This window comes from Papio anubis, unplaced genomic scaffold (genome assembly GCF_008728515.1).
Source record: "Papio anubis isolate 15944 unplaced genomic scaffold, Panubis1.0 scaffold316, whole genome shotgun sequence".
In the NCBI taxonomy this organism is placed as follows: Eukaryota; Metazoa; Chordata; class Mammalia; order Primates; family Cercopithecidae; genus Papio; species Papio anubis.
This window is the reverse complement of record NW_022163281.1, coordinates 36158-58013: the sequence shown is the minus strand read 5'-3', so window position 1 is coordinate 58013 and position 21856 is coordinate 36158. Positions and strand designations below refer to the sequence as shown.

At 37.0% G+C, this 21856-nt stretch overlaps 1 protein-coding gene across 1 annotated transcript in view; it reads left to right on the top strand.

Moving 5' to 3' along the window:
* LOC101010699 (dymeclin) overlaps window positions 1-21117 on the top strand; it is a 68526-nt gene extending 47409 nt beyond the window's left edge. Inside the window, exon 6 of the mRNA XM_031661967.1 lies at window positions 20847-21117. Within this exon, the coding sequence (XP_031517827.1) occupies window positions 20847-21060 (214 nt within the window). The 3' untranslated portion in view covers window positions 21061-21117. The remainder of the gene's footprint in view (window positions 1-20846) is intronic.
* The last annotated feature ends 739 nt before the right edge of the window (window positions 21118-21856 follow it).

The window sequence follows — 21856 nt, the reverse complement described above, 5'->3', positions numbered from 1 at the left end:
CTTATGGATAATTTGCTTAATAAAATTGAGTATGAAGATACCTGAATGAGCAACTGCAGGAGAGTTTCTCTCTTCAAGGGAGTAGGGCTAGGTGAACTGTTCCCAGATCATGTGTGTCTTGAGCTTCGTTAAGCAACAAGGAAAAGGATTCAAAGTCTAGCGGGAGCAAGTTCAAGATGAGGGACCACTGATTCCTTGGTTGACCTTGTTAAGTTATATTTGCAAAGAGCAGATGGTTTGGACTGATCTGACTGTTGTGTGCATGTTGTTTTCATCCTCTACCTCAGAGGCTAGGAGTTCTGCAGGCCTGGCTCCTACAGAGTGGCCTTTTGGGAGCGAGTTCACATTTTCCCATTTACTTACATTGTTTTTTTAAAAAGACTTTGTTTTCATTTCTCAATGTTAATTGGCACTTGGAATTCACCCCTGCCTATTTCCCTTCCTGAATCTTGCCATTTATAAAGCAACTTGTTCTTTCCATATATTAGTTTTCCTAAAGTGGGATTTATTTCATCAAATTCAAATAGTTCTGAAAATACCAGTAACATGACTGAGAATGGCTATTTATTTATTTATTTATTTATTTTTGGGGGGACAGAGTCTCGCCCAGGCTGGAGTGCAGTGGCATGATCTCGGCTCACTGCAAGCTCTGCCTCCTGGGTTCACGCCATTCTCCTGCCTCAGCCTCCCGAATAGCTGGGACTACAGGCGCCTGCCACTACACCTGGCTAATTTTTTGTATTTTTAGTAGAGATAGGGTTTCACCATGTTAGCCAGGATGGTCTTGATCTCCTGACCTCGTGATCCACCCATCCCGGCCTCCCAAAGTGCTGGGATTACAGGCGTGAGCCACCGTGCCCAGCCTATTTATATATATTTTTTTAGTGTATAAATGGGCATTTCAAAGGCCATTCTCATATAAGAGGGAGAATTGGAAGTCCTTTGAAATATGTTTTTTAAAAAGGTTTTAATTTTTAAGTTATCCAAAGTGACATCTGTAATGTGAATAAGACATTCCAGAACAAATAAAGTTGAAACACAATTATCAGTGTTTTATACAAATGTTATACTCCTTATGTAGCTAGAAATAAAATGTTTCGTATTAAAATGAGAACTGAATTAAACAAATTTTGTTTGCAGAAGTCTGATTCCTTATGAAGAGGAAAAGTTAATATGAAGATTTTATAGTATTATGTTTTTATATTGCACTTACGAAATTGAGTGAATATTCTGTGATGATTGAAAGATTTTAGGCATTTTTTCAAGCCACAAATATTTTTTTTCTTTCACAGTGATATATGGTACTTGCTGGAAACTATACTTTTCTTTCCTACCATATCATTTGCACCTGTTTTGCTGGTGTGTGTTGATTGATCTTATTGTATCTCATAAGTAATTACTAACCCTGACTAGTTCAAACACTGCCTGATAGCAGTGTAATCTCATGCCACTTAAAAAAGGACTTTATTAAAATTGGGCCATAGTCTAAATGTTATTAAATTTGAAGTATCACACCATGTCTTTGTTGCAACTGAGAAAGTGAAAATAGGCCTTATTAAAGACTGTTTAACTTGTATCATTACATCTATTTTTAAAAATTGTTCACAACTTGAATAGTATTTCACTTGAGTTTCTGTTATTCTTTAGCTTTTGATCATGATATTGTTATGTGTTGAAAGGATTTCATGAAGTGTATCAGTCAGATTTAGGTTCAACTGTGAATAAGAGAAAAACCTAAAATCTGAGCATCTTAAAGAAAAAATAATTTCTTTTCTCTCCAAGTAAAGTCCAGAGCAGTCCTTCTGAGACTGATGAGGAAGCTCTGCTTCAGGAAGTCTGTATTAGCTTCCATTTGCTGCTGTAACAAGTTACTGCAAACTCAACTGCTTAATCCGCAGAGATTTATTATCTCACAATTCTGTAGATCAGAAATCTGGCTTGGCTCAGCAGGTTTCTCTGTTCCAGGTTTCAAAAGGTTGAAATCAAGTTGTAGGCCTGATGGGCTCATATTGGGAGGCTCTGGGAAGAATCTACCACTAGGCTCATTAAGGTTGGTGGCAGAATCTAGTTCCTTGTGATTGTGGAACTGAGTTCCTCCTTGCCTTACTGGTGTTCAGCTGAGGGCTGCTTTTAACTCCTGGAAACCTCTCTCTGGTCCTTACGTGTGGGCCCGTGCATCTGACTGGCACATCAAATGATGCTTCTCATGCTTGGAATCCCTCTGACTTCTGCCACATGTCTCTGACTCCAGCCAGATAAAGTTCTCTGCTTTTAAGGGATCATGTGATTAGATTGTGCATATTTGGATAATTCAGGATAGTCTCCCGGTTTTAAGGACAATAATCTTAATTATGTCTGCAAATTACCTTTTGACCTGTAATATAACATGTTCACAGGTTCCAGGCATTAGGGCATGGACATCTTTGAGTAGAGGGAATTCTGCCTATCACAAAGTCCTCAGAGACTCACACTCTTTTCAGACCCACCATCCCCTAGAGTTTGATCCTCCTTCTTAGGTCCAGGAAGCATCTTAGTTCAAGCCACAGAATAGGGGAGGAGGCAAACAATAAAAAGTGAGGTAAAACACTGGGTGACTCTTCTTTTTTTGAGACAGGGTCTCACTCTGACACCCAGGCTGGAGTGCAGTGATACAATCTTGGCTCACTGCATTCTCCCCTTCCCAGGCTCAAGCAATCCTCCCATCTCAGTTTCCCAAGTAGCTGGTACTACAGGCATACATCACCATGCCCAACTAATTTTTTTCTATTTTTTGTAGACACAGGGTTTTGCCGTGTTGTCCAGGCTGTCCTCAAACTCCTGGACTCAGGCAATCCTCCTACCTCGACCTCCGAAAGTGTTGGGATTGCAGGCATGAGCCACCATGCCTGGCCAAGACTGGGTAACTCTTAATGAAGGTTCTCAGAAGCTGCCAGGAGACCTTCGACCTAGGAATCCGGAATTTCACCATGTGATCACACTTAGCAGCAGTGGAAGCTGAGAAATATAGTCTTTATTATTTGCAGCCATGTGCTCAGCTTAAAAAAAAAAATCTGTTAGTGTAGAAGAAAGGGAGAAATTGATCACTGGAGAACAGTCGACAGCCTCTACCCCACCAAGTGCATTTGCCTAATCATTGGAAACCAGCAAACTGAAGGGAATTATAGCATAACTACTATATTGTGGGAGTGGGGCAACAGCACCATCATAGGCAAGTTAGAGGTCCATAGGGTTAGACTGAAGAGAAGTCTGTCATGTAACTTGACATCTGAACACAAAGATTTTATACCTGAAAGAGCATCTAGTCTTGATTTATTTTTTCTATTACTCTATACTTGGCATGGTGCTTTTACAAAGTAAGTCTTAGTAATTATTTTTTTAATGAATTAAAATGTTACGTGGCATTTTGAGTGAGAAGGTATTTCATAAAGCCGCAGTGGATGCTTTTTTCATCTGACTGTTCTATGAAAGGTATTTTGTTGTTGTTGTTGTTGTTTTGTTTTGTTTATAGATGGAGTCTTGCTCTGTCACCCAGGCTGGAGTATAGTGACTTGATCTTAGCTCACTGAAGCCTCTCCCTCCTGGGCTCCAGCGATTCTCCTGCCTCAGCCTCCCCGGTAGCTGGGATTACAGGTGCACGCCACCACACCCGGCTAGTTTTTGCATTTTTAGTAGAGATGGGGTTTCACCATGTTGGCCAGGCTGGTCTCAAACTCCTGACCTCAGGTGATCCACCCACCTCGGCCTCCCAAAGCGCTGGGATTACAGGTGTGAGCCACCACACCTGGCTGAAAGGTACATTTTTAGATTGTACTGAGTCTTTGCTAGACACCCCCCCCAGTTTGTAACCAATCCATATATTTTTCTATTATATGGATCTTTAATTCTTATAGCATCTAAATATCTATTGAAAGGGAATGTGAAAGTACACTTTAAGTATAAGAAATTCCGTTTCACGCTGGGCATGGTGATCACTCCCGTAATCCCAGCACTTTGGGGAGGCTGAGGTGGGCCGATCACCTGAGGTCAGGAGTTCAAGACCAATCTAGCCAACATGGTGAAACCCTGTCTCTACTAAAAATACCAAAATTAGCCGGGGGTGGTGGCGCGCATCTGTAATCCCAGCTACTTGGGAGGCTGAGGCAGGAGAATTGCGTGAACTCAGGAGGCAGAGGTTGCAGTAAGCTGAGATCTTGCCACTGCACTCCATCCTGGGCGACAGAGCAAGACTCTGTCTCCAAAAAAAAAAAAAAAAAGAGGCCAGGCACAGTGGCTCATGCCTGTAATCCCAGCACTTTGGAGGCCGAGGTGGGTGGATCACGAGGTCAGGAGATCGAGACCATCCTGGCTAACATGGTGAAACCCCATGTCTACTAAAAATACAAAAAATTAGCCAGATATGGTGGCGGTCACCTGTAGTCCCAGCTACTCGGGAGGCTGAGGCAGGAGAATGGCATGAACCTGGGAGACAGAGCTTGCAGTAAGCCGAGGTCGTGCCACTGCACTCCAGGCTGGGCGACAGAGCGAGACTCTGTCTCAAAAAAGAAAAAAGAGAGAAAGAAAAAAGAAATTCTGTTTCAATCAAGTAGGATTTCCATATAGCCAGCTAATATAAGACAGAAAGTGATAAATTGTGCAAAGCATAAGAATATGGAAAGTAGGGGGAGTAAATAGTTCCAAACTAAGATAAAACAGAATGCTTAATAACGTACCTGTCTTTCAAACAAGATCTTAACAGATGAATAGTATTTCAGTAGGTAAAAGGCAGGGGAACAGGAAAATCACATGTGTAATTTAGAAACATCAACAGGTTGCAAGAAAAAGAATTTTGGAAGGTATATATAACTGAGTATTATTATAAAGGAATTACATGTTTTCAAATTTTGTATCTATGAATGTTTAGTTCTGAAGTTTTCTTGTCTCCAGCCTGTTCCTTTTCTTGCCTGCAGAAGTAAAATCAGATACAGACGTTGCCGTTTTAAGAATCACGTTGATGTGGCCCTCTTCAAGGCTAGTTAGTACTTATAGTTTGTATTTAGACTTTGACTAAGATTCCTCTCGTGACTTTTAGCTCCAGATGTGCTAGTACAGTATGAAGCATTGTAACAGCTGTTTATTTCATTAGAGTTGGATCTAGACTGCCACTGCCTCAGAGGAACCAGATAGAAGTAGATCCACTCCACTTTATTTTACAAAGGAAACATGCTGATCCTAATAACTAAAAGGAATGTGGCAACTAGTTCATGTATTTCAATATCTTTCACATAGGACAGTGTAGCTGTGACCTCCATTTTGACTTGGGAAAAAGACCTAAGAGAACTTAAGCTATTCAGCAGTGGCTGCATACCTTTGGAGGCACCATCGGAGAGATGGATGGAAAATTGGGTAAAGGGAGGTCTACCCCCCAATCCAAGATTCTGTGATTCTGATACCTTTACTTTAAAGCACTGATTTTCCGGTTCTGTGTTTTGTTCTCGTACTCTAGATCTCGTGCTTTCTTTGCTGGTGGCAACATGAGCAGCCACCAGTTACTCTGGGATATCCACTGTACTCCTCCCAGAGCAGCTCCACTGTGCTTTGATCTGTTTACACATTGCCATTTCACATTAGCTTTCATTGGAAGAAAGGGTTCCATTGCTTTAAATATATGCATACATAAGCACATACATATATGAATAAATAAGTCGAAAATTAGGAAACTCTTCTTAAAGGATGGAGTAAAGAGGTTGATCTTAAGGTTCTTTGAACTTCTCAAAAGGCAGTATAGTAGTCTAAGCTAATATATCTATCTAAAAGATGAATATTGTGCATTAAAAAAATAGTATTAGTGACATTCTTGAAGTCATTTTAAAAATAAATAATGGACCCATTTGATTATTTAAGCTCTATGTGCATTTTAAAATATATTCATCATGTAGAAATATTCTTTTTTGTCTTTTACTTATTTCTACATAGGCTATTGAGTTTTTCTGCATGATTCTGTATCTCTTTTGTTCTCTGCCCTCTGCAGAATTTTATCTGATAGCAGATAGGATGTGGATTCTTAAGGAGAAAATCTGTTTTATTAATTATAAGGCATATGTCTCAGACTACCAAACCAAGTATACTGAGTGTTTTGAATTAAATATTTAGTGCTTCATTGACTATTTCCTCTGACTTCCATTAAGACCTTGAGAAATAACTCTTCTCTAATAAGTCTTTTGTTTGTTTGGGGCCAATATACAGATTGATGTGGAATGAACCATTGCTGTAGTATTTAGGGTGTGGTAAGCTTTTCTCAGGAGCTTATCTCATTTTAGTATAGCTCATTTTTGGTAGGATATTAACAAGTCTCTATCGTGGCAGGAAACACTTGGTTTTGTTCCCAGATGTCTGATAGTAGTTCTTTTTTGAGAATAGTAAGATTTTTTGGATGCTAGCATGGGAAAGAAATGTAAAAAGTGTAGAGAGATTATAAGGGGCTTGATATCAAAGGTTTTTAAAGACAAATGGTCTGTGCTTGAACAGGACATTAGAATTGAGCTTAAAATCTGTAACCTAATTTTTTTCTTCCCTTGAATACAGTTGGTATATTTGACCAGCATAGGCTACTGCTTAACCATAGTGACTGTTGTTTTTAATTTTTTAGGACACTAAAAAATGTATTACATATAAAAAATTTCCCTCTTTTAGTAAATAGTTCTTTGAGTTGACAAACACATAAAGTCATGTATTTACCACCACACTGAAGATAATATGTTCATCTCCCTAAAGATTCCCCTGGGCTACTCTAGTCAAACCGTTCTTACTACCCAAGCCCCTTTCTGTTCTTTAGTTTTCCTTTACCACTTTGTCATAAATCAAATCATATGGTATTTAGTTTTTTGAGACTGGAGATTTATCCATGTTCTTGTGTGTATCATTCCTTTTTATTACTGAGCAAGTATTTTATTCTATGAATACCACAGTTTATCCATTCACTGGTTGAAGGACATGTGGATGTTTTCATTTTGGGACAATTATGTATGAAGCTGCCATAAATATTTGTGTAGAGAATTTTTGGGGAACCCACGTTTTCATTTCTCTTGGGTAAATACCTAGGAGTAGAGTTTCTCAGGCATATGTAATTGTATGTTTAACTTTATAAGAAAGTGTCAAAGTGTTTTCCAAAGTGGCCATACCATTTTGCATTCTTGCCAACAATATATGATAGTTCCAGTTACTCCACATCTTCACCAGAAGTTAGTGTTTTCTTTTTGTAAAAGCCATTTCAGTAGTTCTGTGGTGCTCACTCATGGTTTTAATTTGCATTTCCCTAATGACAAATAATGTTGAGCATCTTTTCATGTGTTCTTTTGCCATCCATATATCTTCTTTGGCGAAGTATCTATTTAGACCTTTGTCCCTTTTAATATTGGGTTGTTTGGGTTTTTGAGTTTTGAGTATTTGAGTGTTCTTTATTTATTTTGGATACAAGTACTTTACAAGTATGTTGTTTTGCAAACATTTATTTCTTCCAGGCTGTGGCTTGTTTTTTCTCTTAACATTTCAAATAATCCATAATCCCCACTTACTATTTTTCCCCGATACTTGTTTATAGACCACAGTACTTTATTTTGTCCCTGTTCTTATTGCTCTTATTGTTATACACTTATTATTTTGTCTAATAGATTTATTATTTATCAAGTAATTTGGAATTATTCAATTGTTATATTAATAAATTTAAAAGCAGTTTTATTATTTGTCAAATAATAAATAATACAGAATCATTTTATGTCTTATGTTGTTTTCTTCTTAACTTTTAGTAAGTATGTGTATATTTTGTATCTTCAACTAGATTATAAACTGCTTGATGAGTAACCATGGGTTAATTTTCTTAAAAATTATGTACAAAATGGAGATAAAGGGAAGAGTTAAATAACTAATAACTGTTTATTCAGATGTGAGATAAATAAGAACCTGTGTCCTTTTCATCAGAATTTAGGTCTTCCTTGGACCCAGTTTTCTCCTTCTAGGAATGGCCACCAAAAATGCAATTTAGCTTGTCTTCCTATCCACAGTGAATTTCCTCCCAACCCTCATCATGGTCTCTTTCATCGCACCTCACCCATTTCCTATATCCAACAGTTACAGCTTTTACCTGAAAAAGGATAGGTAGCCTTCATAGAGGACCCTAGTTCTAGAGGTTGGTAAAAGTATTGCTGATTTTGATTCAAAATAATCTGAAATAATTCATAGAATGAATAAAGTGATAACTGAAGGTCTTCAGAACTATTTCAGTTTGGCCAACTATGAGATTAATCGTATTATTCTAGTTCTCTATTCTGCTGGAAGAAAATAGAAAGCTTTCCTTTTGGTTAGGGGCCAGGGATGATTAAAATGATGAATTTTTCTCACCTCTGCTAAATGGCCAAATTGTGGGGTTTTCTTAAGATTTTAAGAAATGAGCAGTTAAGACCTTAGGAATTATTGTGTAAGTTCCTGTTGCCAGTGATTTATAGGTCTTTGCTTACTCCTAAGGAAGTAAGTAATTTTATGTTTATGGTTATGACTCTGAATCTCAGCCCAGCCTAAACTGTGCTTGTCAGTCTAATATAAAGGTAATGATGATGCATAGAACTCCCATACATAAGATAACTTGTGTATCATTGAATATGGAACATTAGTTTTTGTCCATTTCCTCCAGTTAATAAATATGGTGGTTTCTTACGCCAAACACTATACTAGGTACTAGAGAGACGAAAATAAAAACTCAACATCTGCCCTCAATGAGTTTATGATTTCTGAGAGGGGAGATAGACAATAAAGCCATTTACAAATGCATTTTGTGAACTTGCTTGTTGGTAGTAAGCATAAGGCACAGTGGGAAGCTAGAAGGGAGAGCACCAAAATGTGCATGTAGCAATCGGGGAGGGCCTCATAGAAGAGTCACACTTGGTGAAGAGTAGGAGTTTTCCCAGAGGATAAGGAGATTGGAGGAGCATCTCCAGATAGTCAGCGGCAGGTGCAAAGACCCAGAGGCAAAAGACTCCATAGCTTGTCTTTTTCCCTTGGAGAAGATGCTGAGCTATATGCCTCAGTCACTATGGCAGTCAGGCTGGTACTTCAATTAGACTGGCTAGAACATTGGGCTGGTGAGACCAAGATCAATCTTTTCATCTCCAACCATCCACCCCAGCGAGCTTCAATTTCTGATGACTACATTCCTGTAACAGACAGCTCCCATAATCCTCACCTGCCAGCTCACAGGTGTGGGTTTAGTGTGTATCACCACACCCTTGTGGGTAAAAGGGTGAGAGACTGTGGATGTTTCCGTGTATATCCATGACCACAACTGAAAAATGACTCTGAAATGGTCTTCTGATAATGACTTAATGGCGTAATTTCTGTGTATGTATATGAAGACTTGTTCTTATTTTAATGACTCCAATAGATTTTCAACTCTTACCATTATATAGCATTTTATCTTGTGTGTATTTTTTCTGCTCTGCTATAGAAAGGATATGACATAAATATTTAATCAGTCTCAGCAGAATTGGCCTTATTTCATGGCTCCAGATTATCTAACTTCACTGACCTAATATTTGTGGCATGGATGTTGAAGAATCAAAACTTAGAGCTCAGTTTTTTAGGAAGAATTTTATAATGGCTATAAATCGTTTTGCCAAGAGGCAGTTTGTACAAAATAATGACTTTAAAAATGAGCAAGCTTTTTGATGATCATAAAATGTGCTGAACATGCTATTTTATACCTGTTTATTTGTGAACTCAATTTTTCCATTACATTCTTAGTGTTTATACCTCAGATTATTCAGTGCAGACAGATGTGTGTGGAGTTTTAGCATATAGTCATCATTCATGTCCCCCAAAGACTAGATGTTTTAAAACAAGTATCTTAATTTCTCTGGATGACATTAAAAGGTAAATTTTAATATTTTCAGGCTGAATTGTGTGTCTTTGATGGCTATTTTTATAATGAGCATGTGCTTTAGGTCTTTTTTTCCTAATTTAGTCAACTGCATTCCCACTGGAACCAATTTGGCATCTGTGGGAGTCATCGTTTTAATGTGTGCTCTGTCCATCCACCATTTCCTTTGGTACAAGAGGAACATAATGACATTGAAATGCTTCTTTCAAAATATAAGGTGTAAACAAATTAATCAATAAATTATTTTCAAGTAAATTTTGTTTTTATGAAATCTCCATTAGTGTTCCCTTTACCCTAACTCTATATTCATGAAAAGAAAGTGCCAGAAAGAAATTTCAAATGAATGTCTGCATGTGTGGAGTTTTAGACCTCGCTTACTAGACCACAAGTAGAGTAGACAGCAACATGCTATTAACACATTGAAATACAACTTTAAGCCATATAGCAAACTGTGCATTGCTGGGAACCAAGCCAGCTTCACATTGCTGCATGGCCATATTGGGCATTTGCAGAGCAAATGTCTGTAATGGAGAGCCATGACAACATTCTTTTTAAATAGTTGCTTTGTCCAAAGTCAAAAGACATGTTTCATTCACATACCATGTAGGAAGGAATGCTGGTAATAAATTGATCTGTTTATCCACACCTGTAAGTATAGATGGTCCATCTGTAAAACAAGGGACAGTGGTGTACTTAATGAGTACCCTGTACATTTTCATCTGCTCAGTCTCGGAATTTTAGATACCTGGTGCATATGACTTACTGTTTACAAAACTTTTAAAAACTCTTTTCAGGTGCCTTATCCCCTTTGCTTTGGTGGTATATGATAATCTGTGCCTTTACTTTGTTTTCTATGTGGAAGAGAATGAGATTCTATAAACTGTGATCAAGTCTTCAAAGACAAGTTAAAGTTCTCAAAAATATTCTTGGAAATAAAATTTGTCCCTAAGAGATAATATGATTATTCCTGTGGCTATTGCCAAATTTATATCTGAACCCAATAATATTTACAATATTTTAAAATTAGAAAGCAAGTAATTTGACAGAGATATCATGAAATTGCTATCTAAGATATTTGGCTGTTATTTATGTTTCTACAAATTAGGTTTTAGATCTTTATTGATACACTTATATACCAGAATGAGTGTCTAATTTAGGATGAAAGTGCTTATTGAAAGATTTTGAAATCAGCAGAGAATATGATTAAATCTCAAGTACCAAGGATGGTATACATTTTAATTGATTAAAAAATTGTATTTTACTACAGATGTAGGAATTTCTTATTCTGAATTTCTTCAGCAATTAATAAAACAACTCACAGAAAAGATGCTAATATTGGTATATTGTAAAGGGGTTCATTATTATTATTATTATAGTCTCTATTATTTTATAAATCTGGCAGTGGGATATTAGGTCATTTCATCCCCTTTGAGCTAGTACTAGATTGTTCCCTTCAATATATTTTCCAGTGTTTGAGCCAGTCTGTTAATCCTTCATACTAGAGATTCCCAGGATGTTCACTGCTGGCAGTAGATTCAGCTCCAGGAAAAATGGCTTCTGCTGCCAAGGAATTAAATGATTCAAGGGTTGTGCTTCCACCACTGTTGTATAGTTTCCTGACATTCATTCCAGATTTTCCTTTGCTTATTTTCTTGGATATGTAAGTTTTATACTGTGTAAAATTGTGTGTGCACGCTATTTTATAAATTTTTAGTTTGTAAAAATTCCCCCTGGAAACTTAGTGCATATTTAATGCATGTGAATGAGCTAATCAATGAGATTAAAGATGTCTTAGGAAGTCTTGCATTCAGATTTTGTTTTAATCAATGGTATTTTTAATGTTACTAATGAAAAGAATTATTGGTCACCAGTGACCTCCACATTGCCAAATCCAGTGGACATTTTCCGTCTCATTTATCCTTTCAATTGTATTTGACACTGGTAACCACTCCTTCCTCACAGTAACCTCTTCTTGGTTTCCTCATCTTCTTTATGGTTTTTTTTGGCCACTCTTCAAAATTCTGTAAAAGTTTATCTTTATCTAGATTTGAAGTGATCTTGTGACACTTTAAATGTTGGCATTTCTCAAAGTCACCCTGTCTTAGTTTGGGTTGCTATAACAAAATAGCATATACAGAGTAGCTTATAAACAACAGACATTTACTTCCCACAGATCTGGAGTCTGGGAAGTCCAAGATCAAGGCGCCGACTGATTTGGTGTCTAGTGAGGACCTGCTTACTGACCCAAAGTGGGCAGTTTTTCTCTTGTCTTCCCATGGTGGAGAGTGGAAGCAAGCTCTCTTGGGACTCTTATAAGGACACTAATCCTATACATGAAGGCTCTACGCTCATGACCTCGCCTAATCCTAATGCCTTCCCAAAGACCCCACCTCCTAATACCATCACCTTGGGGGCTAGGATTTCAACATACACATTTGTGGGGGACACAAACATTCAGACTGTAGCAACCCCCTTCTCTTTTCTCCCTCTACTCTTTTCCTAGGTGATTGTAGTCACTCCCATCCTTATACAGATGACTCACAAACATACATTTAGCTAGCCCTATCCTCTAGCTTCAGACCTGCATGTCCAATCAGATGACTAATGTCACCTTTTGGATTTATCAGAGACATCTCAAACTCAGCATGTTGAAAATGGAAATCTTGCCCTTTCCCAGCCTCTTTTGATCCTCTTTCTCTGTTCCCACCTCATTGAATGACACCACAATTTTTTGCATGCCAGAAACCTGAGAGTCAATTTTGACACTCCCTGTCACCTGCCATATCCAATTCATTACCAAGTGTTGTCAGTAACTACCCCTCAAATCCATTCATTCTCCTTTATCATCGCCTTAGTGCCTACTCTACTGCAGTAACTCTTTAACACATCTGATGTCAACTCTTGCTTCATCAGTCTCCAACCAGATGGATCATTTCAAAATGCAGATCTCATCCTGTGACTCCTCTGCTTTATACACTTCAGATGCTTCCCATTGTTCCTAGAATGAAGGCATAATTCCTTGGTGATTTTACCTACCTCTGTTCTTCCGCAAGGTCAGCTCCTTACACATTGTCCTTTACTTTTGCGTAGGAGACATGTTTCCTTCCAGTCTCGGTCCTATGTCTGCCTTGTTCCTTCACTTGTAATTATTTTCCTGCTTATCTTTAGTCTTCCTGCAAATCTTGGCTGAATCATTACTTTTATGAGGAAACTTTCCCTTACCTATCTATTCAGGCAAAATCTCATCTATTTCAAGTTTCATCTGTAGTACTTTGTTACTCATTTACATCAATTTGATTATTTAGTTTGTCCACTCAAGAATATTAACAACACTTCCCTTAATATTATCTGATTCCAAACCCATATTTACATTATGCCTGATTATCTTTGAAAAAAAAAATGTTTATTTTGATTAGTTCAAATCAGGATTCATACAGGATCCGACACCACATTTGATTAGTCATGTGTCTTAGTTTTTTTCAGTCAAAAAGAGGCAGGTTTTTGTAAATGAAGTTTTGTTAGAACACAGCCATGCCCATTTGTGTGCATCCTATGACTGCTTTCTCACATCAGTTGGAGAGTTAAGTAATTTTAAGTGAGACAATACGGACTGCAGCTATTTGCTACCTGACCTAAGTTTAAGAAAAAAATTGTGCAGTATCCCTTGCTTGCTTTTCTTTTTTAACTCTTCAACTCACATCTTTGACTAGTTGGTCAACAGGTAAGCTGTCTTACAGAATATCTCACATTCCAGATTTGTTTGTTTGCAACTTTCTGTGTCCTTCAGTTTGTTCCCTCTCATCAATTTCTCTTGTAAACTGAAAATTAACTCTAGAGGATAGATCATTTAGATGGAACTTATTGGCAAAAATACTTAGTGTTCCTGTTTATTTCATATTCTATCATATGAGGAGATACATAAAGTCTAGTTATTCTGGAGATACTAAGATTGATCGGTAGGTTCAGATGGTGATAGCTAATCCTTTCATTCTAAATTTCACCATCATTCTTTCATGTGATTTTCATTTGACTAAACTGTTTTATTATATGTTGCCAAATGGCAAATTTCTAATTATAATATTATGTGCATATTTGTGACATAGAGTTTTTCTGTAAAGAAGAATTTTCCTTCATCCACTGTGTAATCATAGTTGGAAAGAGGAGAGTAATGCTTAATTTTTTCCTTTTAATATTTAATTTTCAAAACTGAGTTTGATACCTTTGGTACCTCTAGTAGTAATTGATAAATTTTCATTTTTTGGTTTTTATTTATTATGAACTTGTGTTCATATTGTCCATATAGATTGTTATGTTTTTGATCACTCACAGAGCAGTTATTCTTTTTGGTTTCTGATTGTTTCATTTTTGGCCTTGGGAGATCCCTTATGTTGCCTCTTATGTCCTTTTGACAGGACTCCATTCATCTTTGACAGTTTCCTTGCTTCCTTCCTAGATTTTAGGCAAACAAGATGTCTCAGACTCATTTGTATTAAATACATTTCTTGTCTCAGACCTAGAAACCACAATGTGGTTGGTAGGTGATAGGGTGCTCATTGTTGAGGAGTTTGTAATTTTTTTAGGTCTCTTCAATGGACAAAGCTGAAAAGATATAAATTCTTGTAGAGAAAAAAGATTATTTATACTTTTAGTTCTGATTCAAATTTCAGATTATTTAACAGAAATTCTGATTTGCTTTTTTTAATAGCATTGATATAATGTTTTTCTCTTTATTCTGCTCCGTGTTTGTGTATACAGTTGTTTCACAATAATATTAATATTATGACTAATTTTAAGTCAGTGAATGAAGTTTAGGATTTTTTGTGTGTGTTTCTATTAGTCCTTAGAATATAACCCACTGAGTATATATGGTCAATTCTACATTTGAAAGTTATTCAGAGTAATTCTTTGTGTAGTTTCATTACCACTTGAGATACAATTAAATTTGTTTTAGTTTTCAGTTTGAGGAAATTTGTTTTTCTTTTTAGTTTAACTTTAGTTTTGAGTATGTATAATTTTAAGCTGCATTAATAGAGTATAATCTTTTCAACACTGCCCAAAACATGACACATCTAGAATAATATGTTTATTCTTTTTGCCATATTTTAGGAATGACCAGCCTGGTATCAAGGGTGGGATGATACGAGTGGTTTACCCTGGATCTAGATGGCAGTAAGGGGATATATTGTGTATGTCTGTAAAGAATTTCAAAACTATAATAAAACTAACAAAATTTGGTCTGGGTTTTTATTCTCACCATGCACCAGCAATTCGCAGTACTACCAGTGAGAAAGTACTTCTCCCTGCACTGACTGTGCTGCTAAGAAGCTTATTAGGCAGTGTGAGTATCCAAAGGAGAGTAACAAGACTGATGAGGAATCCAAAAACCATAGCCTATGAGAGGTGAACAGATTTTAACATCAATCAGAGAAGAAAAGATGAAGAAATTCACAATTTCCTCATCTATTTAAAGACTGTAGTGTAAGGAAGTAAGTTAGATTTTGTGTACTGAATTCCAAGTTTCATTACTGGGTAGAAGTTACAGAACAACTGGATTTAGCTTATTATAGGAAGAAGTTTTCTAATTGTTAGAATTTACATATCTGTAGAATGAGGCTATTTGTCAAATTAGAGAGTTCCTTTTCCCTTAAAGATGTATAGTAAGAGCAGTGTGAACATCTCATGAGGGTTGTTAGATGTTCTTCTGTGGATAGATCTTGCACAAGATGACCTCCTGGGCTCTCCCAGCCCTGTGATTCTGAGATCACAGTGCCCATTTTCAGGAACCCTCACTGTCTAGACCCATCCACTAAAATGAATCATCATCTTATTCATATCTAAGCCCCATTACAAGTTTATTAATATCATCCCTTTCAGTGGAAATGAGAAATATTTTATTCAGTTATGCTAATGTAATTAGCTCATAATGTTGTCAAATGCTTGAGAAGTTGAGACTGTAGTTCTGCTAAGTGTTTGATTCTCATATCAAATGTCATACCATCAGTGAAATCGTTCATAACCACCAAAATTAACAATTAGCCCCTTCAGCCCCTCTTCCACCTTTATCATATTTTATTTTGTTAACAAATTATCTTGTTTTTTACTCACTGATTCTGAATCTCTCTCTATTTAAATGTGTATTCTGTGACAGCAGTCCTCAACCTTTGTTGCACTGGGGACCAGTTTTGTGGAAGTCAGTTTTTCCACAGACAGGAACAGAATGGGGGATGGTTTTGGGGTGAAACTGTTCCACTTCAGATCAGATCATCAGGCATTAGATTCTCATGAGGAGCATACAACCTCGATTCCTCGCATGCGCAGTTCATAATAGGGTTTGCCTTCCTATGAGAATCTAATGCCACCACTGATCTGACAGGAGGTGGAGCTCAGGTGGTAATGCGAGCAATGGGGAGTGGCTCTGAATACAGATGAAGCTTCGCTCATTCAGCTGCCACTCACCTCTTGCTATGTAGCCCAGTTCCTAACAGGCTTCAAAATGGGGGATGGGGCCCCTGGTTCTATGTGAGCGGAATCCATGTATCTTTTTGTACCACTGAATCCCAAGCATTTACTGTTGGTACATTTTTCTGTAAGGGAATCCATGTCTTTTGTTGGCTTTTAAAATGGCCACCTAAAAAAATTTTAGAGTAATTTTGTCAAAATCAGATACAAACAGTTGAGATTTTGAATCTGTGAAGGATAATGGCATTCTTTGTATTTTGTCTTCCCATCCAAAAACATGCTAGTTAGTATTTCTTCATTTATTCAAGATTTCTTTTATGCCAAATAGTTAACTTTAGTAATTTTCTTTATATAGGCCATAAACATTTATTATTAATTTAATTTCTTGGTATTTTTAAGTCTACTAATGGATCTACTAATGAGCTTTCTCAAAGGAAGGAAGGGAGGGAAGAAGAAGGGAAATTGGAAAAGGATATACAGAATATTTTTATTAGTCTAGGTAAAGGTTAACCTGCCTCTGGTAATCTCATTTTTTTAAGTTCTTTAAGCATATAGATAATTAGGAAAATAAATTGGCCGGGTGCGGTGGCTCGTGCCTGTAATCCCAGCACTTTGGGAGACTGAGGTGGGTGGATTGCCTGAGGTCAGGATTTCAAGCCCAGCTTGACCAATATAGTGAAACCCCATCTCTACTAGAAATACAAAAGTTAGCTGGACATGGTGGCATGCTCCTGTAGTCCCAGCTATTCAGGAGGCTGAGACAGGAGAATTTCTTGAACCCGGGAGAATAGCTTGAACCCGGGAGGCAGAGGTTGCAGTGAGCCGAGATTGCACCACTGCACTCCAGCCTAGGTGACAGAGCGAGACTCCATCTCCAAACAAACAAAGTCAGAAAAAGTTGCTATGAAAATGTGTTATAATTTTATTTGATAAGTACTGCAAAATACATTATTAGAAAACTTAACCTTGGAATCTTTTTTAAGTGTTACTCTTTTGTGGTTTTTGTCATCTTTTACAGACTTGAATGTTGTTCTAGGACAGAATATTATCATACTTTATTTTAGTGAAGCATAACTATATCAAATAACATTTCAGAACTATACATTGCACAATCTTGGACATTTTCTTGTAAGAAGGCATTAAGGAAATTTTATTTTTGTGAAAGTATAATTCTTAAGTAACAGTGACTGTTTTTTATGGGTTAGCTCCAGACCACATTTGCCTACTTCCCATGATCTTGTTTTTCTGATGTCCCAAGCTTTAAGTGTAGAGGTCAGAATGACATTTTAGGGCTCTAGGTTTGAATCTCATAATCTTAAAATGGATATTATTCAGTTTATCAAAAAGACCAGGTCTATTTTTTTTTTCCAGATTAAAAATAAATTAGGCCGGGCATAGTGGCTTATGTCTATAATCCCAACACTTTGGAAGGCCAGGGTGGGTGGATCACTTGAGCCCAGGAATTTAAGAACAGACTGGGCAATAGAGTGAGACCCTGCCTCTACTACAAATTTTAAAAATTAGCTGAGTATGCTGGCACGCACCTGTGGTTCCAGCTACTTGGGAGGCTGAGGTAAGAGGATCACTTGCCCAGGTAGTTTAGGCTGCAGTGAGCTATGATCATGCCACTGCACTCCAGCCTGGGCGACATAATGAGATTCTGTCTCAAAAGAAAATTTAAAAAAACAGTTTTACCAAAAATAGTGCAAATAATTTTCATTTACCTTTAATTCACATTCCCAAATGTTAAAATTTTACCACATTTGCTTTACTATTGTTTGTCTCTTTTTTTTGAAATGGTTGAGAATAAGTTTATAGACATGATACCCCATTACTAACTACTGCATGGTGTATTTCTTAAAAATAAGGATATTTATTAAAATCAGGAAATTAACATTAATAAAAACTATTTTAAGTAAAAAATGCCTTTTTTCCCCTCCAAGTCAGGGATCTGATACCAAAATCATGTTACATATAGTTGTCTTCTTTCATCTTTTTTAATCTGGAATGGTCCCTCAGTCTTTCTTTGTCTTTTATGGCCTTCAAAATTTGGAGAATACAGAACAGTTTTTTGTTTATTTGTAGAATGTCCCTCAATTTTGGTTTGTTTGATTTTTGGGGGATTAGATTTTGGCTATGCTGTGATCATATCAGGAGACACATGACATCTGCTTGCTTCGTGACTGATGATAATGTTAACTGTGATCCCTTGTTTAAAGTGCTGGTGGTATGCATTTTTCAAGAATATAGTTCTTGTATTTTCTTAAGTTTTTGCTCTCTTTTGGTGGATGGAGTCCTAGAATCCTTTCCAAGACTCAATAGAAACATCTCTTTAAATATAAGCCTACTTTAAAAGATTTTTAACTACTCTGTTTTGGAGATTAACAGCTTCTTAAGACTTTCTCTATTTTAGAGGGATTTTGTTGTGTCTAATAATCTGTCTCCCACTCTAGGTTGTAAGCTCCTTAAGGGTAGGAATTGTGTGTACATCATTCCCCACCCTGTCTTCAATGCCCAGCACTGTTCCCACATGCAGTAGATAGTAGTTACTACTTGACTGATCGGTTGTTTGATAGGCTAGTGGGTTGAATGGATGAATGGATTGTTCATTTGTGGAAATTTGCCCATGTCAAATCTTCTAACTTACTAGTTTTGAGTTCAACATACTTTAAAAATTACCTATCACCCTCTTGGTATTAATACTTTGATATAGTTTTGATGTAGTTCTTTAGACATGATTCTCAAGGACTAATAATAGCCAAGGCATAACACATGATATGTTCACTATTTTGTTGATTTGCCTTGTCAGATTGATTTTACATTCTCTTCTCTCTAGCTTGCTATTTTTAAATGGCCTGAAATGTGGCATCAGTGAAATTACTCTGACAATAATAGTGATAATTCTTATTGGTCCTCTTATTACTTTATTTTTTATAATATCACTTTAAAATCTTGGAGCAGTTTAAAATTTTTTACTTCTATGTTGTTCACTTATGGGTTTGAGGCTTAGAGAGGTCATACACCCACTGTTATAAAGCTGCCAATGGGTGAGCGGGATTTAGATTTCTAAGTCTTGTCTTTCTTTAAAAAATTTTATTTTTGCAAGCACTTTTCCAAAGGATTTCTAAGTTTTCTGACTTGCAATTCAGTGTTCTCTCTACCATAATCTCTTCCATATTGTAGTAGTATTATTGCCTGCTTGCCAGGAACGTATTCATAATACCGTGAAGAAAAAGTATTTTGTATCACTTTGTTCTACCAAGGCATATTTTATGTGGTTCACTAATGACAGCCTCATATTTTGAGACTTTTCTCCCAGTGAGTATGCCTTTTTCTCCACCAAATAGACTTTTTAAAGAGCAGTTTTAGGTTCACAGCAAAAGTGATCAGAAAGAATAGAGTTCCCATATTATTCCCTGGCCTCCAACCTCCCCCGCTATCAACATCCTGTGCCAGAGTGACATATTTGTTATAGTTGATGAACCTGCATTGACACATAATCATCCAAACTACATAGTTTACATTAGGGTTCACTCTTGCTGTTGTATATTCTTTGGTTTTTGATAAATGTATGTATCCACCATCATAGTATTAGTAGAGTAGCTTCACTGCCCTAAAAATCCTCTGTGCTTTGTGTATTCATCTATCCCTCCCCTCTAACTCCTGGCAACCCCTAATCTTTTTGCTGTCTCCATAGTTTTTCCTTTTCCAGAATGTCATATAAATGGAATCACACAATATGTAGCCTTTTGCAGATTGGTGGCTTTCACTTAGTAATTTAGGTTCCTCCATGTCTTTTCATGACTTGATAGCTCATTTTTTTAGCCCTAAATAATAATCCATCGTCTAGATGTACCACCGTTTATTTATTTATTCATCTACTAAAGGACACCTTGGTTGTTTTCAAGTGTGGGCAATTATGAATAAAGCTGCCATAAACACCTGTGTGCAGATTTTTGTGTGGATATAAGTTTTCAACTCTTTTGGATAAATTCTAAAGAGCACAGTTTCTGGATTGTATGGTAAGAGTATATTTAGTTTTATAAGAAGGTGCCGAACTGCCTTCCAAAGTAGCTATACCATTTTGCATCTCCACCAGCAGTGAATGAGAGTTCCTGCTGTTCCACATCCTCGCCTGCATTTGGTGTAATCCATGCTCTGGATTTGGGCCATTCAAATAGTCTGTGGTGGTGTCTCATTGTTTGAATTTGCATTTTCCTCGTGATGTATGATGTTAAACATCTCTTCATATGCTTATTTGCCATCTGTATATCTTCTTTGATGAAGTGTCTGTTTAGATCTTTTGCCCATTTTTTATTCTGATTGTTCATTTTCTTTTTTATCTTTTCATTCTGACAGTTTTTTTTCTCGGGCACCATCTAGTGAAGATACACAGAAAGCTTTGAGGACATAAAGAATGATTTATTTTTTCAAAGGAAAACTCCTCTCTTTCTGTTTCTCTCCTTTTACCTTTGTCTTTCAGTTATACCTGCCGCCACTTGCGGAGATATGTTTATGTGTTGGACAAACTGTATTTCCCCCACTCTCACTGTTCTACGCTTCAGCATTGCTTCTCGACCCTCAGTGACAATGGAGAGGAACTCTTGTCTTTAACTTGCTCTCACATTCTCAGATCCTATGCTTCCAGGTTATTAACCTCTGCTGTCCATTTACTGCATGCTGCATGTTGTATATGACTGATAATTGCATGTTTTAATAAGACATGTGTCAATTAAATTATTAAAGAGAACATTTATATTTGAGATGGTACTAAATAATTTTTTTAAGTAATAGCTGGATTTTGTTTCCTTACACATGTCTTCTTAAGTAATTTATATTATGTTTCATGGAAGAGAGGAAAGCGTTCAACCACGGAATTGTCCGTATAAACTTGCCAGAACTATTTTTTTTTTTTTTTGAGACGGAGCCTGGCTCTGTCGCCCAGGCTGGAGTGCAGTGGTGCAATCTCAGCTCACTGCAAGCTCCGCCTCCTGGGTTCACACAATTCTCCTTCCTCAGCCTCCCAAGTACCTGGGACTACGGGCATCCACCACTACTCCCGGCTAATTTTTTGTATTTTTAGTAGAGACGGGGTTTCACCGTGTTAGCCAGGATGGTCTCAATCTCCTGATCTTGTGATCTGCCCTTCTCGGCCTCCCAAAGTGCTGGGATTACAGGCGTGAGCCACCGTGTCTGGCCTAAACTTGCCAGAACTATTCTATACCTCATTGCATTTGGGAATCTTTTGATTTAATTTATAGCAGTTGGAGTGCTCTGATTTTTATAAGAAATAGACTCTACAGTTACTATGACCTTTGAGTTCTCCTTCATGCAAGCACACCTGAGAGCTAGCTGTAGGATTTCACCTATGTTCTGATAGAAGTGCATTCAGTTGAGCAGATTGATTTTACAGGAAGGCAGAAATTATACTATTGGGGTTTCGTATTTTTTACTCATTTTATTTACATACAGAGTGGCTATAAAATCATATAA